General features: G+C 29.3%; 5 protein-coding genes across 5 annotated transcripts; 2 read left to right on the forward strand and 3 right to left on the reverse strand.

The window, feature by feature from the left end:
• Window positions 1-2,052: 2,052 nt before the first annotated feature.
• LOC101504074 (uncharacterized) lies at window positions 2,053-4,005 on the reverse strand. Its single transcript, XM_004501384.4, has one exon. It carries the CDS (start codon window positions 3,523-3,525, stop codon window positions 2,467-2,469), a length of 1,059 nt encoding a protein of 352 aa, XP_004501441.1. The 5' UTR covers window positions 3,526-4,005; the 3' UTR covers window positions 2,053-2,466.
• Window positions 4,006-5,677: 1,672 nt separating this feature from the next.
• LOC113786726 (uncharacterized) lies at window positions 5,678-6,445 on the reverse strand. The gene is made up of 3 exons (XM_027334981.2): window positions 6,368-6,445; window positions 6,112-6,273; window positions 5,678-6,019 (listed from the first exon to the last, which is right to left on the reverse strand). Exons 2-3 carry the CDS (start codon window positions 6,250-6,252, stop codon window positions 5,678-5,680), a joined length of 483 nt encoding a protein of 160 aa, XP_027190782.2. The 5' UTR covers window positions 6,253-6,273; window positions 6,368-6,445.
• A 1,758-nt stretch (window positions 6,446-8,203) lies between these two features.
• LOC101503746 (uncharacterized) lies at window positions 8,204-10,629 on the reverse strand. The gene is made up of 6 exons (XM_004501383.4): window positions 9,809-10,629; window positions 9,612-9,720; window positions 9,247-9,446; window positions 9,043-9,113; window positions 8,770-8,919; window positions 8,204-8,687 (listed from the first exon to the last, which is right to left on the reverse strand). The coding sequence occupies exons 1-6, from the start codon at window positions 10,488-10,490 to the stop codon at window positions 8,496-8,498; spliced, it is 1,404 nt and encodes a 467-aa protein (XP_004501440.1). The 5' UTR covers window positions 10,491-10,629; the 3' UTR covers window positions 8,204-8,495.
• Window positions 10,630-12,102: 1,473 nt separating this feature from the next.
• Window positions 12,103-16,960, forward strand: LOC101503211 (omega-amidase, chloroplastic). The gene is made up of 10 exons (XM_004501382.4): window positions 12,103-12,390; window positions 12,464-12,580; window positions 12,684-12,908; window positions 13,123-13,216; window positions 13,816-13,890; window positions 14,339-14,417; window positions 15,403-15,418; window positions 15,928-16,008; window positions 16,482-16,564; window positions 16,671-16,960. Exons 1-10 carry the CDS (start codon window positions 12,157-12,159, stop codon window positions 16,747-16,749), a joined length of 1,083 nt encoding a protein of 360 aa, XP_004501439.1. The 5' UTR covers window positions 12,103-12,156; the 3' UTR covers window positions 16,750-16,960.
• Window positions 16,961-24,325: 7,365 nt separating this feature from the next.
• Window positions 24,326-25,882, forward strand: LOC101502881 (protein BIG GRAIN 1-like B). The gene has a single exon (XM_004501380.4). It carries the CDS (start codon window positions 24,684-24,686, stop codon window positions 25,758-25,760), a length of 1,077 nt encoding a protein of 358 aa, XP_004501437.1. The 5' UTR covers window positions 24,326-24,683; the 3' UTR covers window positions 25,761-25,882.
• The last annotated feature ends 800 nt before the right edge of the window (window positions 25,883-26,682 follow it).

Raw genomic sequence — 26,682 nt, forward strand, 5'->3', positions numbered from 1 at the left:
GGAAAGAGTATAATACTTGATCAATAAAAATATAAAATTGAGAGTTTATATATTCTTTATTTAAAAAGTATAACCACATGTGTTTGTTAATAAGTGTATTTTTCTCAACGAGGACTTGTTATCTTTTCCTAACCAAGTTGCCCAAAAACTATTTTGTGATTGTTTATTCGGTTAAATTTCATGCGGCATTATGTCTGTTTCTAAGTTGCGAAATTTCTGCCTCAAATAAATTGTAACTTTCCATGGGATCAGGCATTTTGGATAGGAGGAGAGTAGCACACTGTTTTTGCTGCCCAATATTTCATAGAAAAACAAGATCATCATATACATTGTTCTCCAACACTGACAGAAATACCCCGATTGGTACGTATTATTATTATTATTTGGTTTATCGAAATGGTTTTTCTCTTATCAGCCCCTGGTTTTAGTAGAGGCGGAAATTTATGATGCCCAATTATTTTGTTCTCCTATCATGCTTCATTTGTTATCTCGGTTATCACTCCTTCCACCGCCATTCATTACTTTTGCTTCTTCTACCTATAATATCATTATAATCTTTTTTACATCTAGATTCTTCTTATTTCATTTTTTCTTTAGATTTAGTTTTGCTTTCAGAAGAAAAATAGTTTTGCCAAAATTCTTTTATTTTATTTAAAAGAGTTGTTGAATTTTTTTTTTGTCTGTCATGTTTTTAAAATTGTGTAATTATTTTTTTCTTAATCTTTTAATTCATTAAAAAATAAATTCTCATAATTTAAAATTCAATTAAAAAGTAAATAAAATATGATCGGTAATTATTTCAACTAAAATTTAAATTCAAATTTTATTAAATGATTCATCTTTAATTAAAATTCATCAACACTTAATTTCATCTATATAATTATTCTAAATTTTAACAAATTTTGGAATAAAATTAATGTTATTCATCGACCCCTCTTTTTTGGTTGATGAAATATTAAAGCCAATTTTTGAAATAAACATGATGGTAGCTTATTGGTAAATGGTAATCTTGGACCATCCGAGTTTAGTTGTCTTTTTGAGAAATTCTTTTAAATATTGAATCACATGTTTTATTAAAATTGTAGTTTCATTTATAATATTAATGTCAAATATCAAACTATTTTCACGATCTTGATATTGTTCGGAATCGTAATTTTAAAAATATCCATTCATGTCGAACTTCAAGCCGTTTGCTTGTCTTTATTTTCCATTAATAAAAAAATACCAAAAATTTATTATGAGAACGACTGTATATCAATTAAGACTAATATTTGAGATCTTATTAAATAATAGCTTCTAACATTTTTTTAAAAATTGTATTTATTTTTATTTAAATAAAAAAAAATTATTATGAGAACGACTGTATATCAATTAAGACTAATATTTGAGATCTTATTAAATAATAGCTTCTAACATTTTTAAAAAAATTGTATTTATTTTTATTTAAATTAAAAGTCATTTTCTATTAATTAATTGTGTAGTTTTAAAATATCCCCATTTACTTTTTTGCACTTTGTAAAAAAAAACTCGATCTACTTCTTTTTATACACTTAGAAATATAAGGAAAGCAGAAGCCAAAATTAGAAAACCCAGAACTACTTTGAGTCAATGAAATAAGAAATAACCAACATTTCACTAAAAAAATATAAAAATATTGTAAAAATAAACTATCACATCATCCAAAAGATTCCTAAGAATAATAACTGATCCTACCATACTTTCCAACTTTTTTTTACCAATTTTACACGATGCCAAACTACTACTATGATTCTAATACAAATATACAATCACCAGATTTTTTTTTGGACAAAAGAATTAGCAATTTTACTATAAGAAAAGCAAACAATAAAATCTAAACAAAATTAATATTGATAATTTGATTTGTCATAAGGTTGGATTTTGGAAGGCCATAATGATCTTGTGATTCATGTCACAGAATCTACATGACTACGTCCTTTGAAAACCTCAAAAGCCAGAGTCCTATATCCATCTCACCCTCAACATACGAATAATTTAAAAGAGCAAAACTTTCTAAAATATGTAAGACAAAACTTCAAAAATAATAGTAACAATTATAAGGAAACGTCTGTTTGTAACTTAAATTTTAGAAAAGGCAAAAGAGTAGAATATACAAGCTCATCCATCATATGAGCATCAAAGACCATAACAAACTAAAATTTACAAACATTCCAATGGAAACAAAAGGAAAAAAAAATAATCCTAATCCTATGTACTAGTCTTTTATACCACTAAAAAGCATGATTTTAAATTGCAGCTGTAGTTACACTTCGAATTTTTACATTGCGATGAAATGTAGAAGAATGTGATTGATGCGATCGAAATTGCGGTTGCAATGTTGATACGACAACTTCAAAATCCGTGATATTACGACCATAATTGTAGTTATGGACAGCAATTTAAAACTATAACTGAAAGTATCCTATACGATCATAAAAGTGAATTGAATTAATCTTGCCTCTTAGTAGACATACGTTTCAAAAACTCATAAGTAGTAATCATAGTTGTGGCAGACATAGACATTGAAACCCACCTTGGACCCAATCCTCTATAACAAGCAAACAAACCACCTTCATTCACCAAATTCCTCACTGTCTGCACAAAAGTTAAAGGTCTCTTTCTTCCATTCACCTCTGTATCCAAAACCTGCAACCTAGTCTTAATTGTATCAAAAGGCATTGTCACAATTGCAGAAACTCCACTAGCAACAACCGCACTGAAACCTTGTACACCAATCATTGCCTTAGAATTAGGCCTAAAACCAACACATCCACTATTACCACTCTCTTTGTCTTCCTTTTTACACAAACATGAACCAAAAGCACCCCATATAAACCTATGAACCATAGAATAAGAAGTCCACCAAACAGCATTAGATGGTGCATAAGTCAAAATTGAAATCCCAAATCCTCTATATAACCCTCTTGCTCCATCAGCATAAAGAATTTTTCTAAAAACATCAAAACCATTTCTATAATTCTCAGAATTAAGATTAGCTAAAATAGCACTATTTCGTCCACCATTATTACTACAAGTACCTTGAACCATGAGTCTTTGACTAACAACATCAATTGGGGTCCAAACTAATTGTGCAGACATAGCAGAAGTAACACCAGCTGCAGCACTAGCTATAGCAGTAGCAGTGTTATCAGAAAAACCCAATTCAACAAAAGCAGTAGCAACGTTACTCTTAGTTACTTCAAGTGCTGTCATGTAAAGTGCTCTAGCAGGTATAGTACCCATTAAAGAAGTACCAAAACCTTTGTAAAAACCTCTAAAACCTTCATGGCGCATGATAGCATATGACATGTTGAGACAAGAATAATGAGAAGAAGAAACCTGTTGGCGAGTTTTTAAAACCACCATCGGATAAAGTGCGGCGGAGACACCGGAGAATAAGGCGGCGCCGAGGAAGAAAAACTTGGATTTATCTAACATGTGCCAATCGATTTCAGCTGGTATGTGAATTTCCGAAGATGAATCGTCTTTTGCTGTGGTTAAACTCATGTTCAATGAAGAGAAAGAAAGATCAAAATAAAAATGAAAAGAGGAAGAAATTAAGAAACCCTTGCTACACGACAAAGTTAATAAAATCGCAATCAAAGATGAAATGGGTAAGATGGGGTGGTGGTGTCTTTTCCTTTGTTACAATAAAGGACAGTTTTAGGTTTTTGTATTTTTGTTTGAAAGGAACACAGGGCTAGAGAAAGAGGATAGAAATGGAATTAAAATTTAAAAATTGTTGTTGGATAGGATGATGAGCGTAAATGGGTAAAACATTTGGTGTGTTGAGTGAATGGATAAAGATGAAAGGGAGGAGGAAAAGCTAATGAAGAGAGGTTGACATGGAAAAAGAAGTAAGAGAAATAAGGATATAGAGTTGTACTCGGAAGAGTAGAAAAAGCAGTATAGGCAGCGTAGCGTGTGTGTGGAAGAAACAAAGAGGAAAAAGGGTAAAGATGGGAGAGAATGGGACAAGCTTTCTCAATGTTCATTTTAGTGAGCTTTCTGTGGATCAAGGAAATGGGCGCGTGTCCGTTACTCTCTCGGTGCCTTTTCGGTATTCTTTTTCGTTTTACTCTTTTCAATATGTTATGGAATTTTACAATACATCAATATTATCCACAAATCAACTTCATTATATTTTAAATTTAACATCAGTAAATTTTTTAATTTTATTTTTAAATATTTTTTTAATAAGCATTTTAATTAAAATTTTAATTTCAATTATAAAAATAATTTATTTAATTACTATTGAAATAATGTATTAAAATATTTAATTTAATTAATTTTAATAAATATTATAATAATTGTTATGTAGATAAATTAGAGAAAATTATTGATTAGTGATATATATTTTTTATAATACCTTAGACATTTTTAAGACACCCAAAAATATCTTTTCTATATGCACAACTAATAACTTCAATTTTTTTTATGAACATCCCAACATTTCCATTCTAAATCCAACATCTCACATTCAATTTCTTCCCCTCAAACTCCATCCACATCTACATATAAACCCCATCAAATAAAATCACATTTTCATCTTAAACTCAACCCTAAACCACATTCTTATCATATCTACCCATAGTAAATGTCAAACATTAATTATTTCAAAAAAAATTCTCTAGTTTTATGTTCAACAATAAACCAGCTATCTAAACCAAATCACTTTCTCATCTTAAATTCAACACCACTAAATAAAATAAAAAACTTTAAAGAAAATATATCTTAACTAAACAAAACTCAAAGACATACTCAAATCATCCAAAATAAAGAATAATAACTCAAATTAATCTATTTATTTTTAATTTTGGATTTTTTAGACATAAAAAATTATGAAAAACAACAAAGATAAAATAAAAACATTCAACAAATAAGAAGCAAACCTAAAAAAATCTGAAACGTTGATTTTATTTTTTATGGATTGTTTTTTATTTTTCCAACCTCTTCATTTTTTGAGCTAAAGTTTGAATTTTTTAGAATTTTATTCTGGGACTCATTTTCTCTAATGTTAATATTGGATCTGTTTATTTTTTATTTTTTTTGAGGTAGTGGCAATATCTTTGATGGTGTTGGTAAAGGGAATAAAAGTTGGAGAATGACAGTATTTTTTATTTCCAAATTTTTCACGTCAAATAAAATATAGGATATGTGGATGAATTTAGGAAAAGGTGGTTGAGTTTGAAAATAATATGGATGAGTTGATAACGTTGGATTTTAAATTTCATTTTTTTTTTAACTACCTATCATAATCTCAATGATTTTTTTTCAAACCAGAGTAATTGGTAGTAATGCTTACGTGAAAGGCAATCTTTAATTGTACATTAAAACAATTAAATGTGACTGGTCTTTTCCCCACTTAACATGCTAAGAATACTAGTCATCTTTTAGTAAACAAAAAATAATCTAAGAAACCATGAGAATGTTGTTCATATATTCCCCTTAATAAAATAAAAACTAAAAGGATTATAAATATAATATTACTTATAAGCAATACAAACATATTACTCGACGAAATATTCATACTAAATCAAATCATTTTTGAAACCTGTTATAATACAACATGTTGGGAGGGGAATGACATCATATCAGAATATTCTAACCACATATAATTTCAACTAAAGTCATTTTATAACTATACGGTGTTTACCCTTTAATCATAGTGATGAGTGGAAAACGATCTTTGTGGGGGTAAAAGAGCTGCAAAGCCAACAACTTGAGTTGGAGAAGAACGAGTTTGGTTTGGCCATGCCATGACATGGAGGTGAATAATCTCATATTGGTCTATTGCAGAAACGAGAAGGTCTTTCATTTCAGCATGATCACAACAATGTATAAGACCATCAGAGCAAACACTCGTTGGCATTTTGCTCTTTCCTTCCAATCGAGAAATCACAAGAAGGAATCCATTTGCAGTTGCCTCTTCATGGAGCTCTTTTAACCCGCCACGATCTGCTGACGTACCCCCCGTCACTGAATAGATGCACACAAAGCCCTGCACATGCATATTTTGTAAGCAACATTTTACAACATTTCATTCTTTCAAAGTTACTTTTGCGTTTTATTTTTCTGTCTCTAATTATCTACCTCTTCTGTTCGATTAATCTCCATTCCAAAACGAACTTCATTGGGTTCAGGGATCAATTCTATTGGAATTTCTTCTAGTCCAGGTAGAAACCACAACCTTATACCATGAATTATTTGGGCAGTGTAATGCTTTTGTTGCATGTTTGAAAGATTAGTCTTTTCCTGTATTGTGTAGTAGTGTGGTTGAAATTGACACATTAGTGCATTCATTGCAATTATTCTATTACTAAGAAACTTGAAGAAAAAGTATACATACTATTGTTGGTGGAATCAGTTCAGTTTGGATATTGACAAAAACAAGAGGTACTCCTGAGGAAATTGATGCACTAAACCAAGCCATGCACCGAGCTGTGGTGGTATTGATGCAGTGCTCACCGGCTAGTGGTGTGAATAGAATGGAGCTTACAACTGAAGAGCTTTGGTGAGGTAGATAGGTGCCTACTTTCATCTTCCAATCGTATTTTATCCTATCTATGTGGAGTCCCTTGCCTTGCGTTTGCACTACTCTGCTGCTCATTACTACAAAAATTTGAAAGAAAAAAAACATGTATTTAGAATGTTTAATTGCTGGTTTAGTTATATTGCAAATAGCAAAAGATTATTCTTGTTAAAAACAAAATTAAGCATTGGACAAGAATAAGAACTATCTTCTTATATGGTCCCAAGAGTGTATTAAGAAATTTCAACTCTGGCAATAGATGAAATTCTTGCACTTTTGATATGCATATATTATTGTGTAATTTGGTCTCTCATGTTCTAATTGTGTTATGATCCTGGAGGCCCAAATAAGTGTCAAACCTAAATAGGTTCGTTACATTCTTAAATAAGTTTGTTAGCATTCCATTACTACTTTGCAACACTGCTATATAACTTGGTTTTGCCTAATGGAATGATCGTGAATGAAGAAATCATCCATTGTCCTTCTTAGGAGGTTTCTGGACTTTGAATCACAGTTCATTCCGTTTTCAATATCTCCTCCCCTAAAAAATTGCTTGAGATAGGTCTCCTGTTCTCTTAACACAATCAAGCTCCTCTCTCATTAGGCTTTCTATCTTTTAACAACACTTAGCTTACTAGCATTGAAAAATGCACGGAGACGATCTCGTGATAGAGGACAGTTGTGACTAGAGGAAAATTTGGAGGACCTAATTCATACTATTAACATATAAAGCGCCAAAGTTGCACTATTCTAATATCTAGAGACTAAAAATACAGTTTAGTCTAGTTAAAACTTTGTGAATAATAATGATAAACGATAATATGTACCTTGCAGTTCAGTGCATTGCTCCAATGTTAAGTCTCCTAAATCTGCAATATGCCTATGATCTGTTGTGGCTTGAATAGTATATTTCCTTCTAAGAACATAGCCTTTCTGCTGGACAATACATGTCTGCAGTTTCAACAAGCTATCACCCCTTCTAACCTTTATCCATATGGACTCCAAACGTGGGTTGATCTTACCAAGCTGAGAACTGAACTCTGAACTGGTTTTGACAGGCAAAAAGGATTCATCGGCATCGCTATTGTGTGTAGAGAATCCTTCAATGATGTCTCCCGGTAATGGCATGCTCTCATCCCATTCATTAGATAACTCTTGCTTCACTTGTTTCACACAAACAAGTGTTTGATCGGATGCAGCCATGTCCTCACTGGACTATGAATTTGGATCCAAGTGTGTCTATATATGCTTTTAGCATATTCTCTTCCTGTGGCTTATATAATATCGTCTTATTTTACTTTCGTTCTGATAAGACAAATACTAAGAGGTCAAGCTATGGCCGGCTGCAAATAGTTCTCCAATTACCGGCTGCAAACTCTTTTTCTATTACTAATGCATGATTTCTAAGTGTCATTTTCCACTACTAAAACTATTTTTTACCACGTTATTCATTATTTTTCTTAATTATAGTGAAAAACATTAAACGTTTAATCTAAATTGAGGAGGCAGTTTTATTTTTGGTAGTTGTTCTTGAATTAGTTGTCACCTTACACACTAGAGGAACTATTTTGCACTCTCTACTAATTAGTTCCTTTTGTTTCCATGATGTTAATTTGCAATGAAAACTGACAACTGATCATTAGAGTTTACATATCAAACTACAAAAATATAACCAATAACCACCATAATAATATATACAATATGAGGTTACATAGAATTACAATATCCACATAGTCAAACACAAAAATTACAATATCTACATTATCACCACACCAATCTACATTAGTTACTATATACATATCCACATTATTCACACCACCACCAAGAAAGTCTAAAACAATCAACAAATAAAAAGCCACCAAGCAAACTTAATCAGACACACTGTAGAAAGAATCAGGTTAACTAGCCACTCTTGATCTCCATAATAACAATAATAATGGACAAACTACTGCTGCTGATGTTGCTGCTGCTGCAGGGGAGGAATGTTATACATTGCTGTTGGTATTTGTCCACCACAATGCTGAATCATTTCATGTTTAAGCCTGTTAATCTCCTCTTGAGTCCTCGCCCTTGTGGCCGGATCTTGTGTATGCAATTGACTTCCCAGTAATTCTATCTGTTTCAAAATGCTTTTGACCTGTTGTTAACACATCCATAATTAAATTAGAGCAAACCTCATTGAAAAACAAATATAACAACAAAAAATTTAAAACATTTACCTTTCTGTAAGGCCATCGCGCTAATCCTGCTTTACGACAAGTTTTCTTGACAACTGTCGGACATAACTTCACACATTCCGATGCTTCCTCAATAGGTAGATGAAAAAGATCGCATAAATCATTCAATGTAAGTTTTCCTGCTTTCTTCCTCTGTACAACGGAATAGTAGGATAGGATAATTAATTACACAAAATTATGTTATACTCATCTTTTCATTTTTGTTTCAGAGTATTGTTCTAGAAAACAGAAATTTTATTAATAACATGCAATTACCTGTACTGAGAGATTCTTTTTAGTAGGCGTTCCATTCTCACCCTCTTGCTCTTGTGGCTCCACAATCTCATCTGTTAACATAATTGTTGAAACTCACCGTAACATAATAAAAGAAAATATATATAATATATTATATTGTTGATTAATGAAATAATATAAAAGTACTTTGTTTTTTCCTTTTCCTTCGTGATTTCCATGACAAACCTGAATTATTTTGATTGTTATTATTGTTAGCATCAACAGGATCTTCCATATTAAGATCTTCAATCCAATCCAGACCAGTGCAAAGAGTTTCATAATAAGCAGACATAGGATCTTGTAGAATGAAATACCCTGCTCTATTACGCTCCACACAGTATTGCGCCAAAAAAATCTTTATTTCTTCAAGACTTCTCCGACAAAAACTGATGCAAACATTTTCATCATTAAAATGTGTCTTTAAATTTTTATCAAAACAATTAACAATTTAGTAACCAAAGTTTTTTCCCTACTAAGTCTGCATGACATGCAAATAAAAGTATCATCCTATATAAAGTTAAAAAAAATGTTCACTAAAACTTAGAACTTACTCAACCATTTGATAAATTGGAGCGTCTCCATTAACAGGTGTCTGATGATGAATTGCATGAGTAATTAACCCAAGTCTTCCATGAATCTCAAGTTTTTCAAATTGAATACCTATCCATAATTCAAATAAACATATACATCAAATATAATATGATCATATTATTAAATTTGGTCACATATATATGATTAGAAAACTAACCATTAGCATGAATAATTTCTCTGAGAACATGACAACAACTGCAAAAATATGGAAGTGGTGCTGGTGGCCATTGATCAAGTGCTAGCACTTCGGCGTGGTTCAACAACACCGGAATATCATTTGCAGGTTGATTTTGATTATCATGAATTTGTGATGTACTACCCACTTCAAAGTTATTCCCTCCAAAGGTAAAATTATTGTTAACATTTTGATCTTCAACCATTGGATGAGAAAATGTTTCATTATTATTATTATTATTGTTATTACCACCCTGTCCCTGTTGAAGTACTTCATGGTGATTTAGTTTGGATTGTTGTATAATGGTAAATAGATCATCATTATTACTACCACGGTTATTTTGTTGGTGTGATAATGGAGTAGGAAATTGATCAAAATTACTACCATGTCCCTGTTGAATTACTCCATGGTGATTTTGTTGGGATAACAGTGAATTTGAAAATGGATCATTATAATTACCACTCTGTCTCTGTTGAAGCACTCCATTGTAATTACTGTTCTGTCTCTGTTGAAATACTTCATGGTGATTTTGGTGGGACATTGCAGTGGGTCCATTGTTATTGTTAATGGATAAATCTGCCAGTGTGGGGTTACTCATATTGAAAAAACTTGGACTAATGGGTCTTTCATATGGGTCACTGAATTGAAACCTTATATCTTCCATGCTTGGATTTATTTTTTATTCTTTGTTATTACGGTTTAAACTTATAGTATGGTGATGGAAGTAGCGGCGCTAGAGGAATAAAGCGCCGCCACCGAAGAGTTTCATATGGTTGGAAGATGAACAAATAGTTAACGAGAAAAACTGTGAAAAAGTTTGTTCGAAGGGAAAATATATATAAGACGGAGTGGCGGTTAATTACCGTTGGAAATCTAACGGTTGTTTCACTTGGGGCAATTTATGTTTTTTGAAAAATGTTTATTGTTATTATGAAGAGAAAATAAGGTATATGTGTGATTTTGACTATTTCACCCTACTATTTTTATGGTTAATTTTCTCACTTTATATTTTTGTCCTGAATTATTTTTGAAGAAGTCTATCCTATTTTAGTATCTTTTTTTTTATATAAAAAAAACCGTGATTATTTGGCAGTAATAATGGAATGCGATTTTTGAAATTGAATTTATAAAGACACGTAGAGTAACAACGTATTAATTTAACGGTGAGAACAAATTTAGTTTTTTTTTTTTTTAATAAATAAATGAGAAAATTGACGGTTGAAAGTAGATTATACTTTACTTAAATTAATTAGTGTTCGATTTCATTTTTTGGATGATAAAATCTTCAGAAAAATTATTTTGCCTTTTTTCTCAAAAGTCAATGTATAAATTTGTACATGCTCTAAACTCAATTATAAATAACTAAATGTCTGTTTTTTTAACTCAACTATTATTATGGCAAAAATACCCTTAAATCAATACCTGATATTATGAAGGGATGATAATTCTAACAAAGGGTAAATTAGTAAATATAATTCATTTATAATATAAAATTATGATAATTTAATGCACTTAAATATTTTTTTTAACTAAAAATATATATCTTAATAAGTGTGAAAATGATTATTTTTTCTTTTTATAACTATTTATTTCGTTTTAAATCAACAATTAGTAAAAGCTTATTTAGTATGCACAGTTAGTTTTGTAAAAATTATACATGCATTCAATCGTATATGCTTCTTTACATAGAAATAATAGTGAATATATTTTAGGAACTAATAGTATAATAATGAGTTGTGATTAGATGCATGTAAAATTTATTTTTATATTGAGAATATATATCAATGAAATCTAATATTTAAAGAGTAAACCGCTAATTTGATCATTCAAATATTATTAATTCTTTTATTTAATCTCTAATATATAAAAATAATAAGTAGTTTTTAAAATGTATAGAAATTTGTCTAATTAGTCGATCTTATAATGATGCTAGGATTAAGTAGATGACAAATTTTTATTTACTTTATATTAATGAAATAAATTTATAACTTTATAAAAAATATTAAGAAGATGACAAATTTTTATTTACTTTACATTAATGAAATAAATTTATAACTTTATAAAAAATAGAACGAGAAAAATATACTTTAAGGATCATTAATGAAATAAATTTGTCTAATTGTGATTTCGACAAAATTTAAAATTTTAGTGTGGTTTAAAACTTCAACAAAATTATTGCACTAAACTGAATATAATTCCAAAATATATTCTAAAAAAAAAAAGGATAATTCCTAATATGCCCTAAAAGTGAAAGCGCCCACAATTCCTGATATGAGATGGCCTGAAGGACGAATGAAAGCAAAAAGTCAGTTTCCAAAAACAAAACAAAAATGAAAACGTCCGTAATATCTTCGTCAATGCACACATTGAAATCTTTGAATTTCAACCACACTCGAAATCGCATCTTCAATCCCTTTCTCTCTAACACTCTCCCCTTTCCCTCTCGCAACTGCAAATTCCACTCTTCCCCTTCTCCAATCATGTCTGCTGCATCATCATCCATCAATTCAGAACTAGCTCGTGCACCCCCCGCAATTCCCATGCCCACCCCCCCTCTCACCAAGGCAAGTTCTCCCTCTCCCTCTCCCTTTCTCTCTTTCTCCCTCATTTCCCTCATTTTCCTTCCTTTCATTTCAGTTCAAAATTGGTCTCTGTCAACTCTCAGTCACATCCGATAAGGACTTAAATATCGCCCACGCTCGCACTGCTATTCAAGACGCTGCTGCCAAGGGGGCTAAGCTCATTCTTTTACCGGTAAGCTTCTTATTTTACTTGTTCACCTTTCTTATTAACCACCTGTTGCTTCTTCTGAATTTAATTAATTAGTGTTTGTACAATTGTGCTTTTTTGTTGTTAGGAAATTTGGAATAGTCCTTATTCAAATGATAGCTTTCCTGTCTATGCTGAGGATATTGATGCTGGTGGTGATGCTTCTCCTTCTACTGCAATGCTCTCTGAACTCTCTCGTTTATTGAAAATCACCATTGTGGGTGGTTCTATTCCTGAACGTTCTGGTGATCGCTTGTACAACACTTGTTGTGTCTTTGGCACTGATGGAAACCTTAAAGCCAAACACCGTAAGGTTTGTCTTTCATGGGAATCTAATCTCAATTATTCGATTATCTATTTCATGCTTTTTATATTTTATTTTATATGCTAGCTTCTTATTGGAATTTAACTTTTGTCATACCTTAACAGAATTTGGATTGTCAGTTATGTTATGCATGAATCAGTGTCAGTATTTTCTGTTTTTTTTTTTTGTTGTAATTTATGATTGGCTGGTGGTGTCACTACAGATTCATCTTTTTGATATTGACATCCCTGGGAAGATTACCTTTATTGAATCAAAGACTCTTACTGCTGGGGAGACTCCGACAATTGTTGACACAGGTCTAACATGTTCTTTCAACACTTATTTAGGCATATGTTTCCCGGTTCTATCTGTTTCAGTATTGATGCAGTCCTTTTATTCTGCCTGTGTTTGTAATCATGTAAATGAATAATGTGTATTTAAACTACAGAAAATTATACTAATATTGAATGGTTGCAGATATGGATAAAGAAAGCAAAGTGAAAGTTGTTATTTGTATGGTTGTACTTTTACTGTTGGATGGGGTTAACCTCTTGATCGTAATGTTTAGCTTCTTACACTCTTCCATAAGTCATATTGAACTTAAGTGCCAGATGATTTTACCTTATGCACAATTAGTGAATGAATGTGTCTATGAGGGATGATTTTGCTAAAAACTAGGGTTCTCTGTATATTTTGATGATTATGTTCACTTATTTGGACTGTGTATTTTTTATTGTTTTTTAGTTCTAGGAAGAAACATTCTGAAGAAATTTATTTATAGAAGAGAACATACTTTATGTCTAGCATGTGCCACGAGAGTGGTCTAATTGTTAATTCTCCATTATTATTGTCTTTCTTGCAATGATTTTTTCTGTGTTTTAGTGAACTAATTGTAATAATAAAATGATTCATTCAGAGGTTGGACGCATTGGCATAGGCATCTGCTATGACATTAGGTTTCCGGAACTAGCAATGATATATGCAGCAAGAGGTTTGTCTTTTCTATTAATTTGGTCAGAAACAATTAATCTTGTCCCACTTCTATTTGATTGGGGATGATTTGAGTTTTCCAAGGGATTTTATTCATGCCTCCTAAGTTCTTTTAGCATGATGGAGTAACAATATTTTCTCCTTTGAGGTGGATACCAGAAAAGAAATTGGTTCTGACTTCTGATACTTTAGTGTAATTCTTTTTTTAGGGATATACTGAAAGAAACTTAAAAATTATTCTTTGGTATGATATTTCATTTTCTTTATTATGTAATCTGTCAATTATTCATGTAATATGTATAAGCCATGAAATCTGTAAGTTTTGCTTAAGATTAATTCTCCAGTTGGGCTGATTTGTTCCCAAACGGGCATTGCATGGTTCTTATTATTTTTCTTGTTCTTTAGCTTTGGCCTTTGGGGAACTTACAGTATTCAGCTTTTTATTCCAGGTGCTCACTTGCTCTGCTATCCTGGGGCTTTTAACATGACAACTGGACCATTGCATTGGGAGTTGTTGCAGAGGGCCAGGTAGTATCAAATACAATGTATTGGACGTTTAAGAACCTGTAACAAATATTATACTACTGATATTTTGAAATTTTACATCCATTCTTGAATAATGTGCTTGTGACAGGGACAGAAAAAGTGTACTGAATTTTATGGTTCACTTCATGTAAACTCTTGTAGATAAGAAAAATTCTACTCGGCAATACAGGAAAAGAACAGAATACTCAAAAACGGAGAAAAGAAATTAAATACTGCAACAACTAGAACAATCGGAGCTGAAAGAACAGACTGTCATATTGGGCCTAAGCCACCGAACCTCACTCCAAAATTTCATTAGTCTCCCTACTTCCGTTCTACCGCCTCCTTATCCAATTTTTCGTTGCTCTCATCCTTGAAAAATCACCCTCCCTAATTCCTGTTCCTCCTTGCCACCCTTCTTAATCCTTATTTACTTTCTTCGTTACTCTCAATCTGTCATTTTTCATCCACCCCTTACTCTGTGTACATAACAGCGTTAATCCTCCTACTTCTGCTTCAAAAGAAAAGCATTTATCCTCCTCCCCTCATACACCCAAACAATCCCATTTAATTTTTTATTTACTCTTCCCTGGTATATATATGTATATTAAAGGCCCATCAGCATGCTAGGTACTGTCCGGAGGCGGAAATAACCACTATAAACCTGACAGTTCTATGAATGTTTGCCCTAGTTACATCCATCAAATTAGGCTGATAGTTCACTGAACCATATTTATAATTTGCAATAGGAATTTATGGATAAATATAACCTTGGTTGTAGGAACGGAGAGAAACTTATGATCATACTTTACAGTCAGAATATATAGTGGTTTCACCATTCTCTTTGTTTTGCTCCCATTTCTTTCACTGGATTCCTAATATTTGGCGCTTGGAACTCTTAATTTTTTTGAAGATGTTGATTGATTCAATAATAATTACTGATCTCCAATCCATTTCATTTCTAATGTGTTTTCTTCTTCACATGCAGGGCTACAGATAATCAGGTAATGACCCCTTATTTTTGAAACTTTGGAATATTATTTTGTTTAAGTATATCAAATTTAAAAATAAACTGATTCTTTTATTTAGGAAAGTAGCTTTGAATTGGCAAGATATTTGCTGAATAAGAAATCAAGAAAATAAATTACCAAAACGAAAAATCCCTAAAGAATTTGGCGTTAATGTATGATAAGTTCTAGAAAGCAAACATTACTCTACATTTGTTGTCCAATCAGGCCATTCAGATTGATGTATTTATAGATGAGCCATATATGTTGGAAAGATTGCATGACTCCTACACATATCAAAAGAAAATAATAGAATAGGTATTGAGAAAAGTAATTTGCCATAATATTTTACATTTGAATTGTTGGGATTGGTGCAGTTGATTGTGTGATTAAAGCTGGGTTGTAGTTAGTGGTCTCTCTGTGTATTATAACCATAATATATTGTGAATTGAAACTTTTTATGCTGAGGAGACAAGTGCATACTTACAGAAATTCATTTTCAACAGTTATATGTGGCAACCTGTTCACCTGCTCGGGATGCTGCATCTGGTTATGTGGCTTGGGGTCACTCCACTCTTGTTGGTCCAGTAAGTGTATCCTTTATATCTAGTTTTTCTTTGGTAGAGCTGTTAAATTTAAAATGCACTAATTATACAAGTTGGTATCGTATAAGTTTTTGAATTCTTTTACAAAAGATGAATTAAATATGAATTTTTAAGCGATAAAAGCTTAAGAAAATTATATTTAATTCATCCCTTGTTAAAAAATTCTAAATTTTTGTAGAAGAGATTCTTATATTGTTCTAAACATACATGCAAAAAATTAGTAAAAAATTTAGACGATACACATGGATTGATTTAAAACCATGAACCAAAATTGTTGTCAGAAAATATTTGAGACCATTGTTTGAAGAAAAATTTTAGAGGGACTAAAAACGAAATATGATATATTTATAGGGACCAAAAACTTAATAAATCCTATTTTTAATTACAAATAGAAGGGAAAAATATGTAATTGTCAGTAAGGCACAAACTTACCTTGGACAGTATCGATGTGGCAGTTTGGAGAAGTTCTGGCTACTACAGAACATGAGGAGGCAACCATTATAGCAGAAATTGATTATTCAATATTGGAGCAGAGAAGGTTTACTTTCATTCAAGCTACTATTATCTTGCACATGTTTTACTTGTGGTTGCCAGTGATGTCAATTAATCATTATGAAATGTTATATTGTGATTTGATTACTCAGGACAAACCTCCCCGTGACTAAGCAACGGCGAGGTGATCTATACCAATTGGTGGATTTGCAGAGGCTGAATTCTCACTGAGTGGAGCATCTGCATAATTATAATACCCTGTAAGAAGCATGAGCGTGTCATCTTTTGTGGTTATTGGATGCTGTATTATTGATGATATGGAACCCAAACTCCTGAACTAAGGAAAAAAATAAACGAATTTGTGTTTTCTCTAATAGTTTGGTGTGTTGTTAATTGTTATAAAGTAAAGGAATGGTATGTTGTGAGTTGTAAGTTTATGTGACGTGAATTGTGTCGTCTGTATCAATGCTCAAGATCGGTTCCGGTGCTATGAGGGAACTGGTTATATGTACAGCCGTTGCCGCCGGATTCACAAACCATTGGATTCAAGGATCTAAACCTACAATTTGCAAGTGAATTCATCACCCAAATCAATGTCATGAATCTGTTTGAATAAAACATCCTTTTAATTTAACAAAGGGAAATACTAACAAGTCTTATTGGGGTTACTCGTTTAGCATTAAAGATAAAAAAATTATATTGATCAGTATATTAGAAATTATGTATTCAACATTTAAAAGTCAAAATTTGTTCTTTTCAATATAAATTCTCTACTTTTATATTTTTAATAAGTGCTTTTTGTACGATCCTTTAACAAAATATGCACCAGATTGCTCAGTTAGTAGGCTCATGCACATTGTACCATAGCGGAGGTGGAGTTTTGAATAGCATATTGGATGGAAGCATAAAATGGGCCATGTCTCGTGTGAATGACATATGGCTGAAATGTTTTTGAAAATTATGACATTAATTTACATTACGCTTAGATCAAATTAGGTTTATATATATATATATCAAAAAAATTAACATATATTTACATAAAAGTTTAGTGATATTGTGACAGTTGCGTAATTTAATTATGATAAAATTTATTATATTTTTTAAGAAAACAAACAATGATTTCAACTGTTAGAAAAAACGAAACTTTGATAATTATGAATTCAATCAAAAAATAAATAAAATTTAATAAAAATTATTTGATTTTATATTTGATATTGACAATTTAAATCTAATTATTTAATTGCAACCTAACATTTTTAAAAAGATGGACGGAAATTGATTAGAAGGCATTATGTACCTTAGATCATTATGATCGAATAATTTAAAAAATAAATTCTTTTAATTTTAATTTATATATTTAAAATATTAAATTTAATATGTTTGATTTTAATTGAAAGACTAAAAGACTATCAATGTTTTGATTTAGTAAATGCAAAAAAAAAAAAAAAGAATGGACGACACAAAATACAGGTCCCACTCGAAGTAGCTTAATGTTCGACAAATGGGCAATATGTGGAATCAATAGATGAGATCCTTCCGTAGAAAATGTCCACAGTTTTCCACAATTTCTTTTAATCTTAGTTAATATGGTGTAATATTGAATATATAATATTGTCTATGAATACGGTGATGGAACTAAGATTGAAGGAGGTAATTGGTCATTTACTCGTCGTGAGGGATGTATTTACAAACCACTTTATTTTCTATAATTAAATTACACAACTGTCACAATGTCACTAAATTTTTATGTTTAAATTTTTACGTAGATATATGTTGATTTTTTTATATATATATATAAACCTAATTTAATCTAAGCATAATGTAAATTAATATTATAATTTTCAAAAAATTGTGAATTTTAAAATTCTTTTTTTATATATTATGTCGTTTTAAAGTTTTTAAAGAGTCTTTGTTACGAATATTAGATAAAAATTCATAATTTTCAAATCACCCTATAATGTAAAATATGTGTCCTTCTAATAAAGAAATAGAGAGTATCACTTAACGATGTAATCACAATACAATTGTCATTAATTGATTCATAATGAAAATATATGCAAAATATCATGTCTATTATCATGATATTTCTTTCTCGTATATCTAACGATTACGATCGAATGTCTAAAATCACTCATCTTTGTGTTAAATTTAGAATAAATCAATCTAATTCCAACCTAAAAAATATCTCAATCATTTATTTGAGATTGATCGGTTGAAATTGTATGTTCAAAAAATGATTACAACAAAACAAAGTCTACCATGATTCAAGATCCGGTGGCTAAAATAAACAATAGCGACGCACATTAAGTACGTATAATCCAAATACGATTCCAACAGTCACGCAGTCCCATAATAAATGTACCTGCGGCATGTGGCTACGTGCAGGTTTGTTTGTACACGCCACACGGGTATCTCAATGTACTGTCAGGTTATCAGCTACCATGCCCATTCCCATGCCCCGGCATGTTGTACACTACCTAGAAGCATGCTGTGGGCTCCTTCTCAGATTTATGTCTTCAAAGCCCAAATCCTACTCCCAATTAATATTGCATATTTCTTAACAATGTTTTCTTTAAATAAAATATTTACTAGTAAGAATTTTGTTTTAGGATTTTAAAAAATTTATTTTTTACATTTTTTCGGGAGAAGTTATTTTAAATTTATTTTTAGAATTTCATGTAAAAATAATATTGCCTCTGTCTTTAATTATAAATTTTAACTATTTTTTTCATACATATTAAAAAAATTTATAGTAAATTTAATATGCTAATTTTATAGATACTATAACATCTTTGATACATGATGGTGATTCGATTCAGAGGAAGTATTTGTTTCATAAATGAACTGGAAACAAACATGTTAATGCAGCTAGCAATAAAAAAAAAAGTGCAAAAGCGGTCAATGAATGCCACCAATTCAAATCACCAAATCCGAACACAATTTCATTTGGCTTTTGATGATTTGATCAGATCCTGAAAGGAATGATTGAAGCTGCAAGGTCTAATAAAATTCCACTGCCGAGTACAACATAATGTTTTCCTTTACGCAGCACAAATTCTTTTCTTCGCTTTGATTTATTATATGCTCTCTAATTGGTTTGATTCTACCTCACGATATCTTAGTACACTGTCACACTACTAAATATTTAATTAACCATATTCTAACAGTTAACAGCTTCCTTGAAATTGTTCATCACGTTCGTTGAAGCTGAATTTAGAGACAAAATGAAATAACCATTAGACCTTTATCTCTAAGATAGGGTGCACAAAGGGCATGTGGGTCATTTATGTTATGTTAACAAAGTTTATGTCTTGAGAGAACTGTATATACATAAAAAAAACCAAATGTTGAAAGTCATGTGATATTGACAAGTGAATATAATTAATTGGGACAAATCCTTGGTGTCGATCCATATGGCCATGTGGGATTTGCTGTGTAACTCCGATCTTTCCTTTTCAATAGACTTAATCATTATGTTTTTCTTTCCAGATCTAAATTTATGTATTAATATATCGACTTTAATCCATCCAGAGATTGGTTACACTCACACGTTCGATTTTATTGTTCTGTGATTCTATGCATTCATATCTTCATGAAGACGTAATCTATTAGATAGACAAAAGAAAGTTTTGAAAAAGGGTTATATTCAATTTTATTTTGTTTGTTTTAACTAATATGTAATTTTAATTTTTTAATTTTAATCCTTTTATTTTAACTGATTCGTAATTTTGATCATTTTATTTTATAATTTTAGTTTCTTTATTTACATTTAATTTTAACTTTTGTCCATTTATTTTTAATTTTTAATTTTATAATTTTAATTCTCATATTTCTTAAAATTGAGACATATTGTCTCATCTATATATTTTAATTAATAATTAGTACTAGTAATTTAAATAACTATTAATAATGTTATTAATAATGTTATTACAATTAAATTTATTGTTTTTTTAAAAAAATTGACTAGCTCTAATTATTAATTAAAATAACCATAATATGAAATAAAGGGTCAAAAATATTTTTTTATTTTATAAAAATTATTGTGATTTGTTACCTCTATTTATTTTCTCAAAGATGTACATAAAATCACAATAATTTTTAAAAAGGTACAAATGTATTTTCAACCATCTTATTTTATTTTGTGTTTATTTTAATTAATAATAAGAGCTAGCAATTATTTTAAAATTTATTTTTAAAATATGAGCAATGAATTTTATAATATCTCTTTCATTCTATAATGATTTTATGATTGTAATTCAATAACTCTTTCATTCTATACGTTATAATATCTCTAAATTTATTATTTCATTTTTCGTAATAAATTGAATTAAAAACTTCTTAGTGAAAATATTATTTTTATATTTTGTTTTACTCAAGGATTTTATTTTTATTAAACCTTTATTTTTATTGTTTATTTGAATATTATTGTAACTTTTAAATTTCAACCCTTATTATTGTAATATTTTATTAGCTCAAATTTCACAAATTTAAAATTTTAATAATTGTAATTTAACTATTGAAAATATTATTTTGAGTTTATATAATCTAATAACTTATTTTTTTCATTTAAGCATTGTTAATTTATAATTAACTATTATAAATAATTTTATCAGTAAATTTATTAATTTGTTTATTATAATTATTTAATTTAACTAAACAACTTATCTTATATATTTTAAAATATTAACAATTTTTATCATTAAATAAATTTTTATCAGTAATAAATATAAAAAATTATAAAATAAATAATTATTATAAATATATAAAAAGATACAACACAAATATTTATCATTAATTTTTAAAAAACACACAGGCAAATCTTTATGATTTATAAATATTTTAAATAAAATGGGAGATATATATTTATAATTGATGTAGAAAAAAAATAGGATAAATATTTGTCAATAATAAATATAAAAAGAATCACAAAAGCAATATATCACATATACATAAAAAAAGTACAAGACAAATATTTATCAATGACAAATAAAAAAATCATGATCCTTAAACTCTACTTCAAGTAACAAATGTATAGATATTGTTAGATTGAATGTCTTGTCTCGGATTCGAATGTGAATTAACATTTGCGTGAGTTAATTACAATTGAAGATGACAAAATATTTAAAATTAAAAATTTTCAATAAATTTTTATATAATTTTTTAAATTTATTTATTTGATTAAACTTTTTTTAATAATTTATAATTTAAAATACTTTATATAAAACATTTAAAGTTGTATTTATTTTAGTTTAACATTTTAATTTTTTACGTTTTTAATATAAATATTTATTTTATTTATACATTGAATTATTAAAATTAAATTAAATTATATTTATAAAATGAAATTTAAAATATTTAAATTTAATATTTTTATTTTTGTCCAACAATAATTTAAAATTTTCAAATATTTTGATAAAAATAATTAAAATTTGATTTATTTTATTTGTAATATTTAAATATATAAATAAAATAAATAATAAAATTATTTACAATAATAATGATACGAACAATATTTTATCCTACTCATAAATGATATCTAAGTGTTAAGCCGTTAATGAGACAATGGGATCATAAAAAAATAATAGGAATCAATTTGTTTTTAAGAATTAGTTAATGGAAGGACAAAAAAATCAATTTTAAAAATGAAAGGATTAAAAGTTTATTTTTGGCAAAATTGAGATATCAATAGTGCTTTTAAGCTGAAATATTAAAAAAAATGAAATATCTTTTTTAATAAATATTAAAAAAATATTGAACAAATATTTTTCAATCACATATACAAAAATATGAGACTAGGTCGTCATCAAATATATCATACTCATTATCAATTGTAATTTTATTTATTATTATTAATTATAATAAATTAAAAAATCCATCCATAATATAAATAAGATAATTTTTTTATTAATTTTCTTTCATTATGATTTAAGAAAATAATATAATAACAGTACCCGTGTGGAAAACTGTTACCAATTCTCCACAGGATTTTACTAGTTCCCTTTAAATTTACCTACCATAAATACAACCACTATTTTTCATTTATCGACACATTTAAAAACCTTGGATACCAAATAATCCAGGTCGAATGAAATAATATTCCGGGGCGCATATACCGCTGTGGGAATTAATTACCAAACCAAATTTAAACATTTTCAAATTTTCTGTTGCCCTTATACAGAAAGAAAAGAGGGATATCTCTCTCCATAGTCCACAGTACAATTACTGTTTTTCCATTTTAAAACCTTTCAATGGCGTACGGGTAATAATAAATGTATTATTTAATTATTTCGCTCAAATTACAAATATATATATAATTGAACGAAAAAATTTGATACATTACAATTATTATAAATATATAATAAGATATATTTTATTTAAAAAATACAACTAGTATTAATTAAATAATATAATTAAAGAAAAAAATACATTCAAAATATAAGATGGACCATTTTTATAAATATTCTATTAGACTATTATTTGAAGATAATTTAAAACTTGAACACGTTTGACATTATTTCATGAAGGTAGAAATTTAGATCCCTTTATTCTAAAGTTTGAGAAAGTGACTTAGTTAGATATCCTTCAATTAAAACTAAAGAAAACAATATTCTATCTATTCCACAAAAATTGATTTATATGTAAAATTTAATGTTTTTTTTTTGTCAGTTGTACCATTTTATTAATAATAATTGTATAACTTTAAATGTAATATGTTATGATCTTGATAATATATCGATACCTAAAAAAATAATTTAATAAAAATAATATTTTCTTTTTTATTTACATATATTTTTTAATATGCGTGAAATGATCAAATATCCCAATTATTATGAGACTAATGAAATGTGTATCCTTAAAACAAACCTCCTGAATGAGACATATATTTATCCCTCAAAACAAAACTTTAATATCTTAGTTAGAGTTTAAAATAATTTTTAAGAGTTGACTCACCCATATGTGTGAACCTTATGTTATGTGAATCGATATGAAAATACTCATTTGAGAATGTATATTCAAATTTTTGAAATCACTAAATGTTTGTTTGGCTCAAAAGAAAATTATTTTAATGAAAAAAAAAATAAATATAAAATTAAAGATATCTTAAATTCAAAAAAAGAGTTGAGAGACGGGTTATTTTAATTAAAATAATGTTTTATTCAAGTAAATAAAAATGATTTTTAAATGATTTATTCTATCATTTTCTTCATATCCTCTCAAAATGCACGGATAGTAAATTGTGTTTATAAGAGAAATTTGTTTCTCTTCCTCTTTTTTCTTAAAAACTCAACCACACACATAAATATTATTATTTAATAATCTTATATTTGAACGCCTCTTATTTTTTATACACTTATTGAACATTTTTATCTTTTGTGTATCTCTCTTTTTTCTACAACATCACCGAGTGAATTAGATAACTGAACTAGTTTAAGTTGAAAGAATTTATAAGTAAAAAGATTAAATTTTTTGTGAAGAAAAAAATACTAACATATATTTATCCAAAAAAATTATATTTATGACGCGGCTCTCTCTATTTATATGTCTGTCCATATATCAAAGAGAAATGATGTTTGTAGCAAGAGGGACTATCACAAACTTATGACTAAAAGAAATCAAATGCTTGAAAATATAGAGCACTGCCACGTGTGACATGGGTTTTTAGCATACACCAAACCAAAACATTTTGCATTACTTCAACTTGGGCGATATCTACTTTCTAGCATCTATTCCCCAACCAAATTAGACATAAAACTTAATGAACGGCTACAAATTCGAACTTGAGACTCGCCAAAACGAAAGTAGCAGCAAAAAAGCAAGCAGGCTGGGTGCAAGTACAATCTGAGAAGAAAGGAATGCCACGTCAGCATATGCCTAACTGGCATTGTGTCCCCCATTAGAAGAAGAACGAAATGCACGCGCGTGACTCATTACACCTTTATAAACCCCCTCTTTTCCCCTGTTCCCTTCCCCCTTCATTCTTCACCGTGCCACTCTCCTTTCATTATTACTCCCTTCACGTTTTCTTCTGCCATTTCCAACAACCACACAAACCCAAACCACCTTCTTAATCCTCATTATTTTCACCATCTTCCCAAATACGCCTAAACAAACAATACCTTTTCTTTTTCTCACTTCTTCATTTCACATTCCCAATTTACCAAAACATGTATAAGTTGGAGAAAACGCGTAGAGAACAAAGGTTTCACAACTACACTGAAAACCCCTCCTTCTCTTCCACTCTTCTCGACAAAATTTACCGTTCCATCGACGAAGGAGAAACAAAAGGTTCCGATATCAACCTCTACACAGAAACAACAATTCAGAAACAGACCAAAACAAATTCAAAATGCAACAGACCCATTGAAGAAAAACCAAATCTTCTTCGAACTTGGAAAGGAAGCCAAAACATTGCAACACAAGTCGAAACAAAAATGTTTCATCATAATCATCAGATTCACGAACATGATGTTCTGTTCTTTAGTTCCACTTCAAGTTCTTCAGATTCAAGTTCTGGTTTATTATCATCATCTTCTGACACAGAATCATTGTACAAAATGAAATCACGAGTTTCGTGTTTCGCTCCTTCGAGGCCTAAGAATGTGAAAACTAGTTTACCTAGAGAGAAATTTATTGCAAACGATGAAGATGGTTTAATCAAATCGAAATCAAGAGCGTTGAAGATTTACAACAATCTCAAAAAGGTGAAACAACCTATTTCTCCAGGTGGAAAACTCACAAATTTTATCAACAATCTTTTCACTACGAGTAACAACAACACGAAGAAGACAAAAACCGTAAATACAGAGAGAAATCAAGCTTCAACTTGTTCTTCAGCATCTTCATTCTCACGTTCTTGTTTAAGCAAAACTTCAACTACATCAAAAGACAAATTGCGCAACAGTGTTAAAAGAACGGTGCGTTTTTACCCAGTAAGTGTGATTATCGATGAAGATAATCGAAATTATGGTCAGAAAGAGGTCGTTACTAAGAAGAAAGAGGAAGAACAAGTTGGTAGAGAGTTGTTAAGAGAGTATAAGATTTTGAGGGATTTTCTTCCAATGAGGAAAAATGAAGGCGATGATGATGAAGATGACGTGGCAAGTTGTTCAAGTTCAGATCTTTTTGAGCTTGATCACTTAATGGTGATGGGGAATGATAATAGGTATTGTGAGGATTTGCCTGTGTTTGAAACTACTCGTGTTAGTACTAATCGTGCCATTGCTAATGGCCGCATAATGTAGTTCTTGTAGTTCTAATTCTAATTAGTAGAATCATCTGATCATTAACAATACAGATTATTGTATATTTATTTTCTTAATTACTTTCGTGTTCTTCTTTTTTTATAAGCATCAATTTTAATTCATTCTTTCGTTTGGTTACCCTGTTTTGCTTGAGCTGATTTTTTTCTAGTGTCAACAAAATTGTTAATACACTGTTGTAAATTATATGTGTAACAATTTTTTTCTTTCTGAAATAACAAGTACATAAAAAACTTTTATATACCAAGACTTTGGAAGTTATAACACGAGAATTGCTGTATAAAATGAGTAGCTATCCAAGATTTTTGCCATTTCTAGGCTTAGGAAATTTTTGGATTTATCTGTTACATAACCAAACGTGTATAATCGTATATGGTTAAGAGAGGGCCACTATTTCATGTATATGATTGATGGTATACTATCCACCGGTATTTGTTTAGAAATTAAATAAGTGGTAACTTAGAAATAAACTTTAATGATTGTTTTTGTTTTCATAATTTCAATATTAAATTAAATAATATTTGTTTAATTAATATATATATTAAATTGAAATTATGATCTTATTTATAAAAGACAAATTGTATTAAAATATTTTCGACGATCGTTAGAATTATGATAATTTTAATTTTACGATGAATTATTTATAAAAATATCTATTGTAAACTAATCCTTAAATAATTTGGATTTATGATTGTAGCTAGACAAAATTACTTGATACAAAAACTTTTTGCTTTTGTAGGAATGTGCATTTCAAAATATATATTTTTTTTAAGAGTAAATATTAAAAATATCAGAATAGAAATGTTTTATTAAAAAAAAAAATATTTGAAGTTTCAAATAGTTGAAAGTACAAGTTTCAATGTAAATTTTCTGTATTTGAATAATTATCATATGTCATTGGAGC

This window comes from Cicer arietinum, chromosome 5, assembly GCF_000331145.2.
Source record: "Cicer arietinum cultivar CDC Frontier isolate Library 1 chromosome 5, Cicar.CDCFrontier_v2.0, whole genome shotgun sequence".
Classification (NCBI taxonomy): Eukaryota; Viridiplantae; Streptophyta; class Magnoliopsida; order Fabales; family Fabaceae; genus Cicer; species Cicer arietinum.

Excerpts from the sequence above, each read along its gene's own strand:
- LOC101504074 (XM_004501384.4), bottom strand. The coding sequence starts at position 3,525 with ATGAGTTTAACCACAGCAAAAGACGATTCATCTTCGGAAATTCACATA.
- LOC113786726 (XM_027334981.2), bottom strand. The coding sequence starts at position 6,252 with ATGCAACAAAAGCATTACACTGCCCAAATAATTCATGGTATAAGGTTG. Across the intron at positions 6,020-6,111 it reads AGATTAATCGAACAGAAGAG|GGCTTTGTGTGCATCTATTC; the intron begins GTAGATAATTAG and ends ATGCATGTGCAG.
- LOC101503746 (XM_004501383.4), bottom strand. The coding sequence starts at position 10,490 with ATGGAAGATATAAGGTTTCAATTCAGTGACCCATATGAAAGACCCATT. Across the intron at positions 9,114-9,246 it reads TAACAATCAAAATAATTCAG|ATGAGATTGTGGAGCCACAA; the intron begins GTTTGTCATGGA and ends TTATGTTAACAG. Across the intron at positions 8,920-9,042 it reads AAAAGAATCTCTCAGTACAG|AGGAAGAAAGCAGGAAAACT; the intron begins GTAATTGCATGT and ends TCCGTTGTACAG.
- LOC101503211 (XM_004501382.4), top strand. The coding sequence starts at position 12,157 with ATGAAAACGTCCGTAATATCTTCGTCAATGCACACATTGAAATCTTTG. Across the intron at positions 13,217-13,815 it reads TCCGACAATTGTTGACACAG|AGGTTGGACGCATTGGCATA; the intron begins GTCTAACATGTT and ends TGATTCATTCAG. Across the intron at positions 16,009-16,481 it reads ACTCCACTCTTGTTGGTCCA|TTTGGAGAAGTTCTGGCTAC; the intron begins GTAAGTGTATCC and ends TCGATGTGGCAG.
- LOC101502881 (XM_004501380.4), top strand. The coding sequence starts at position 24,684 with ATGTATAAGTTGGAGAAAACGCGTAGAGAACAAAGGTTTCACAACTAC.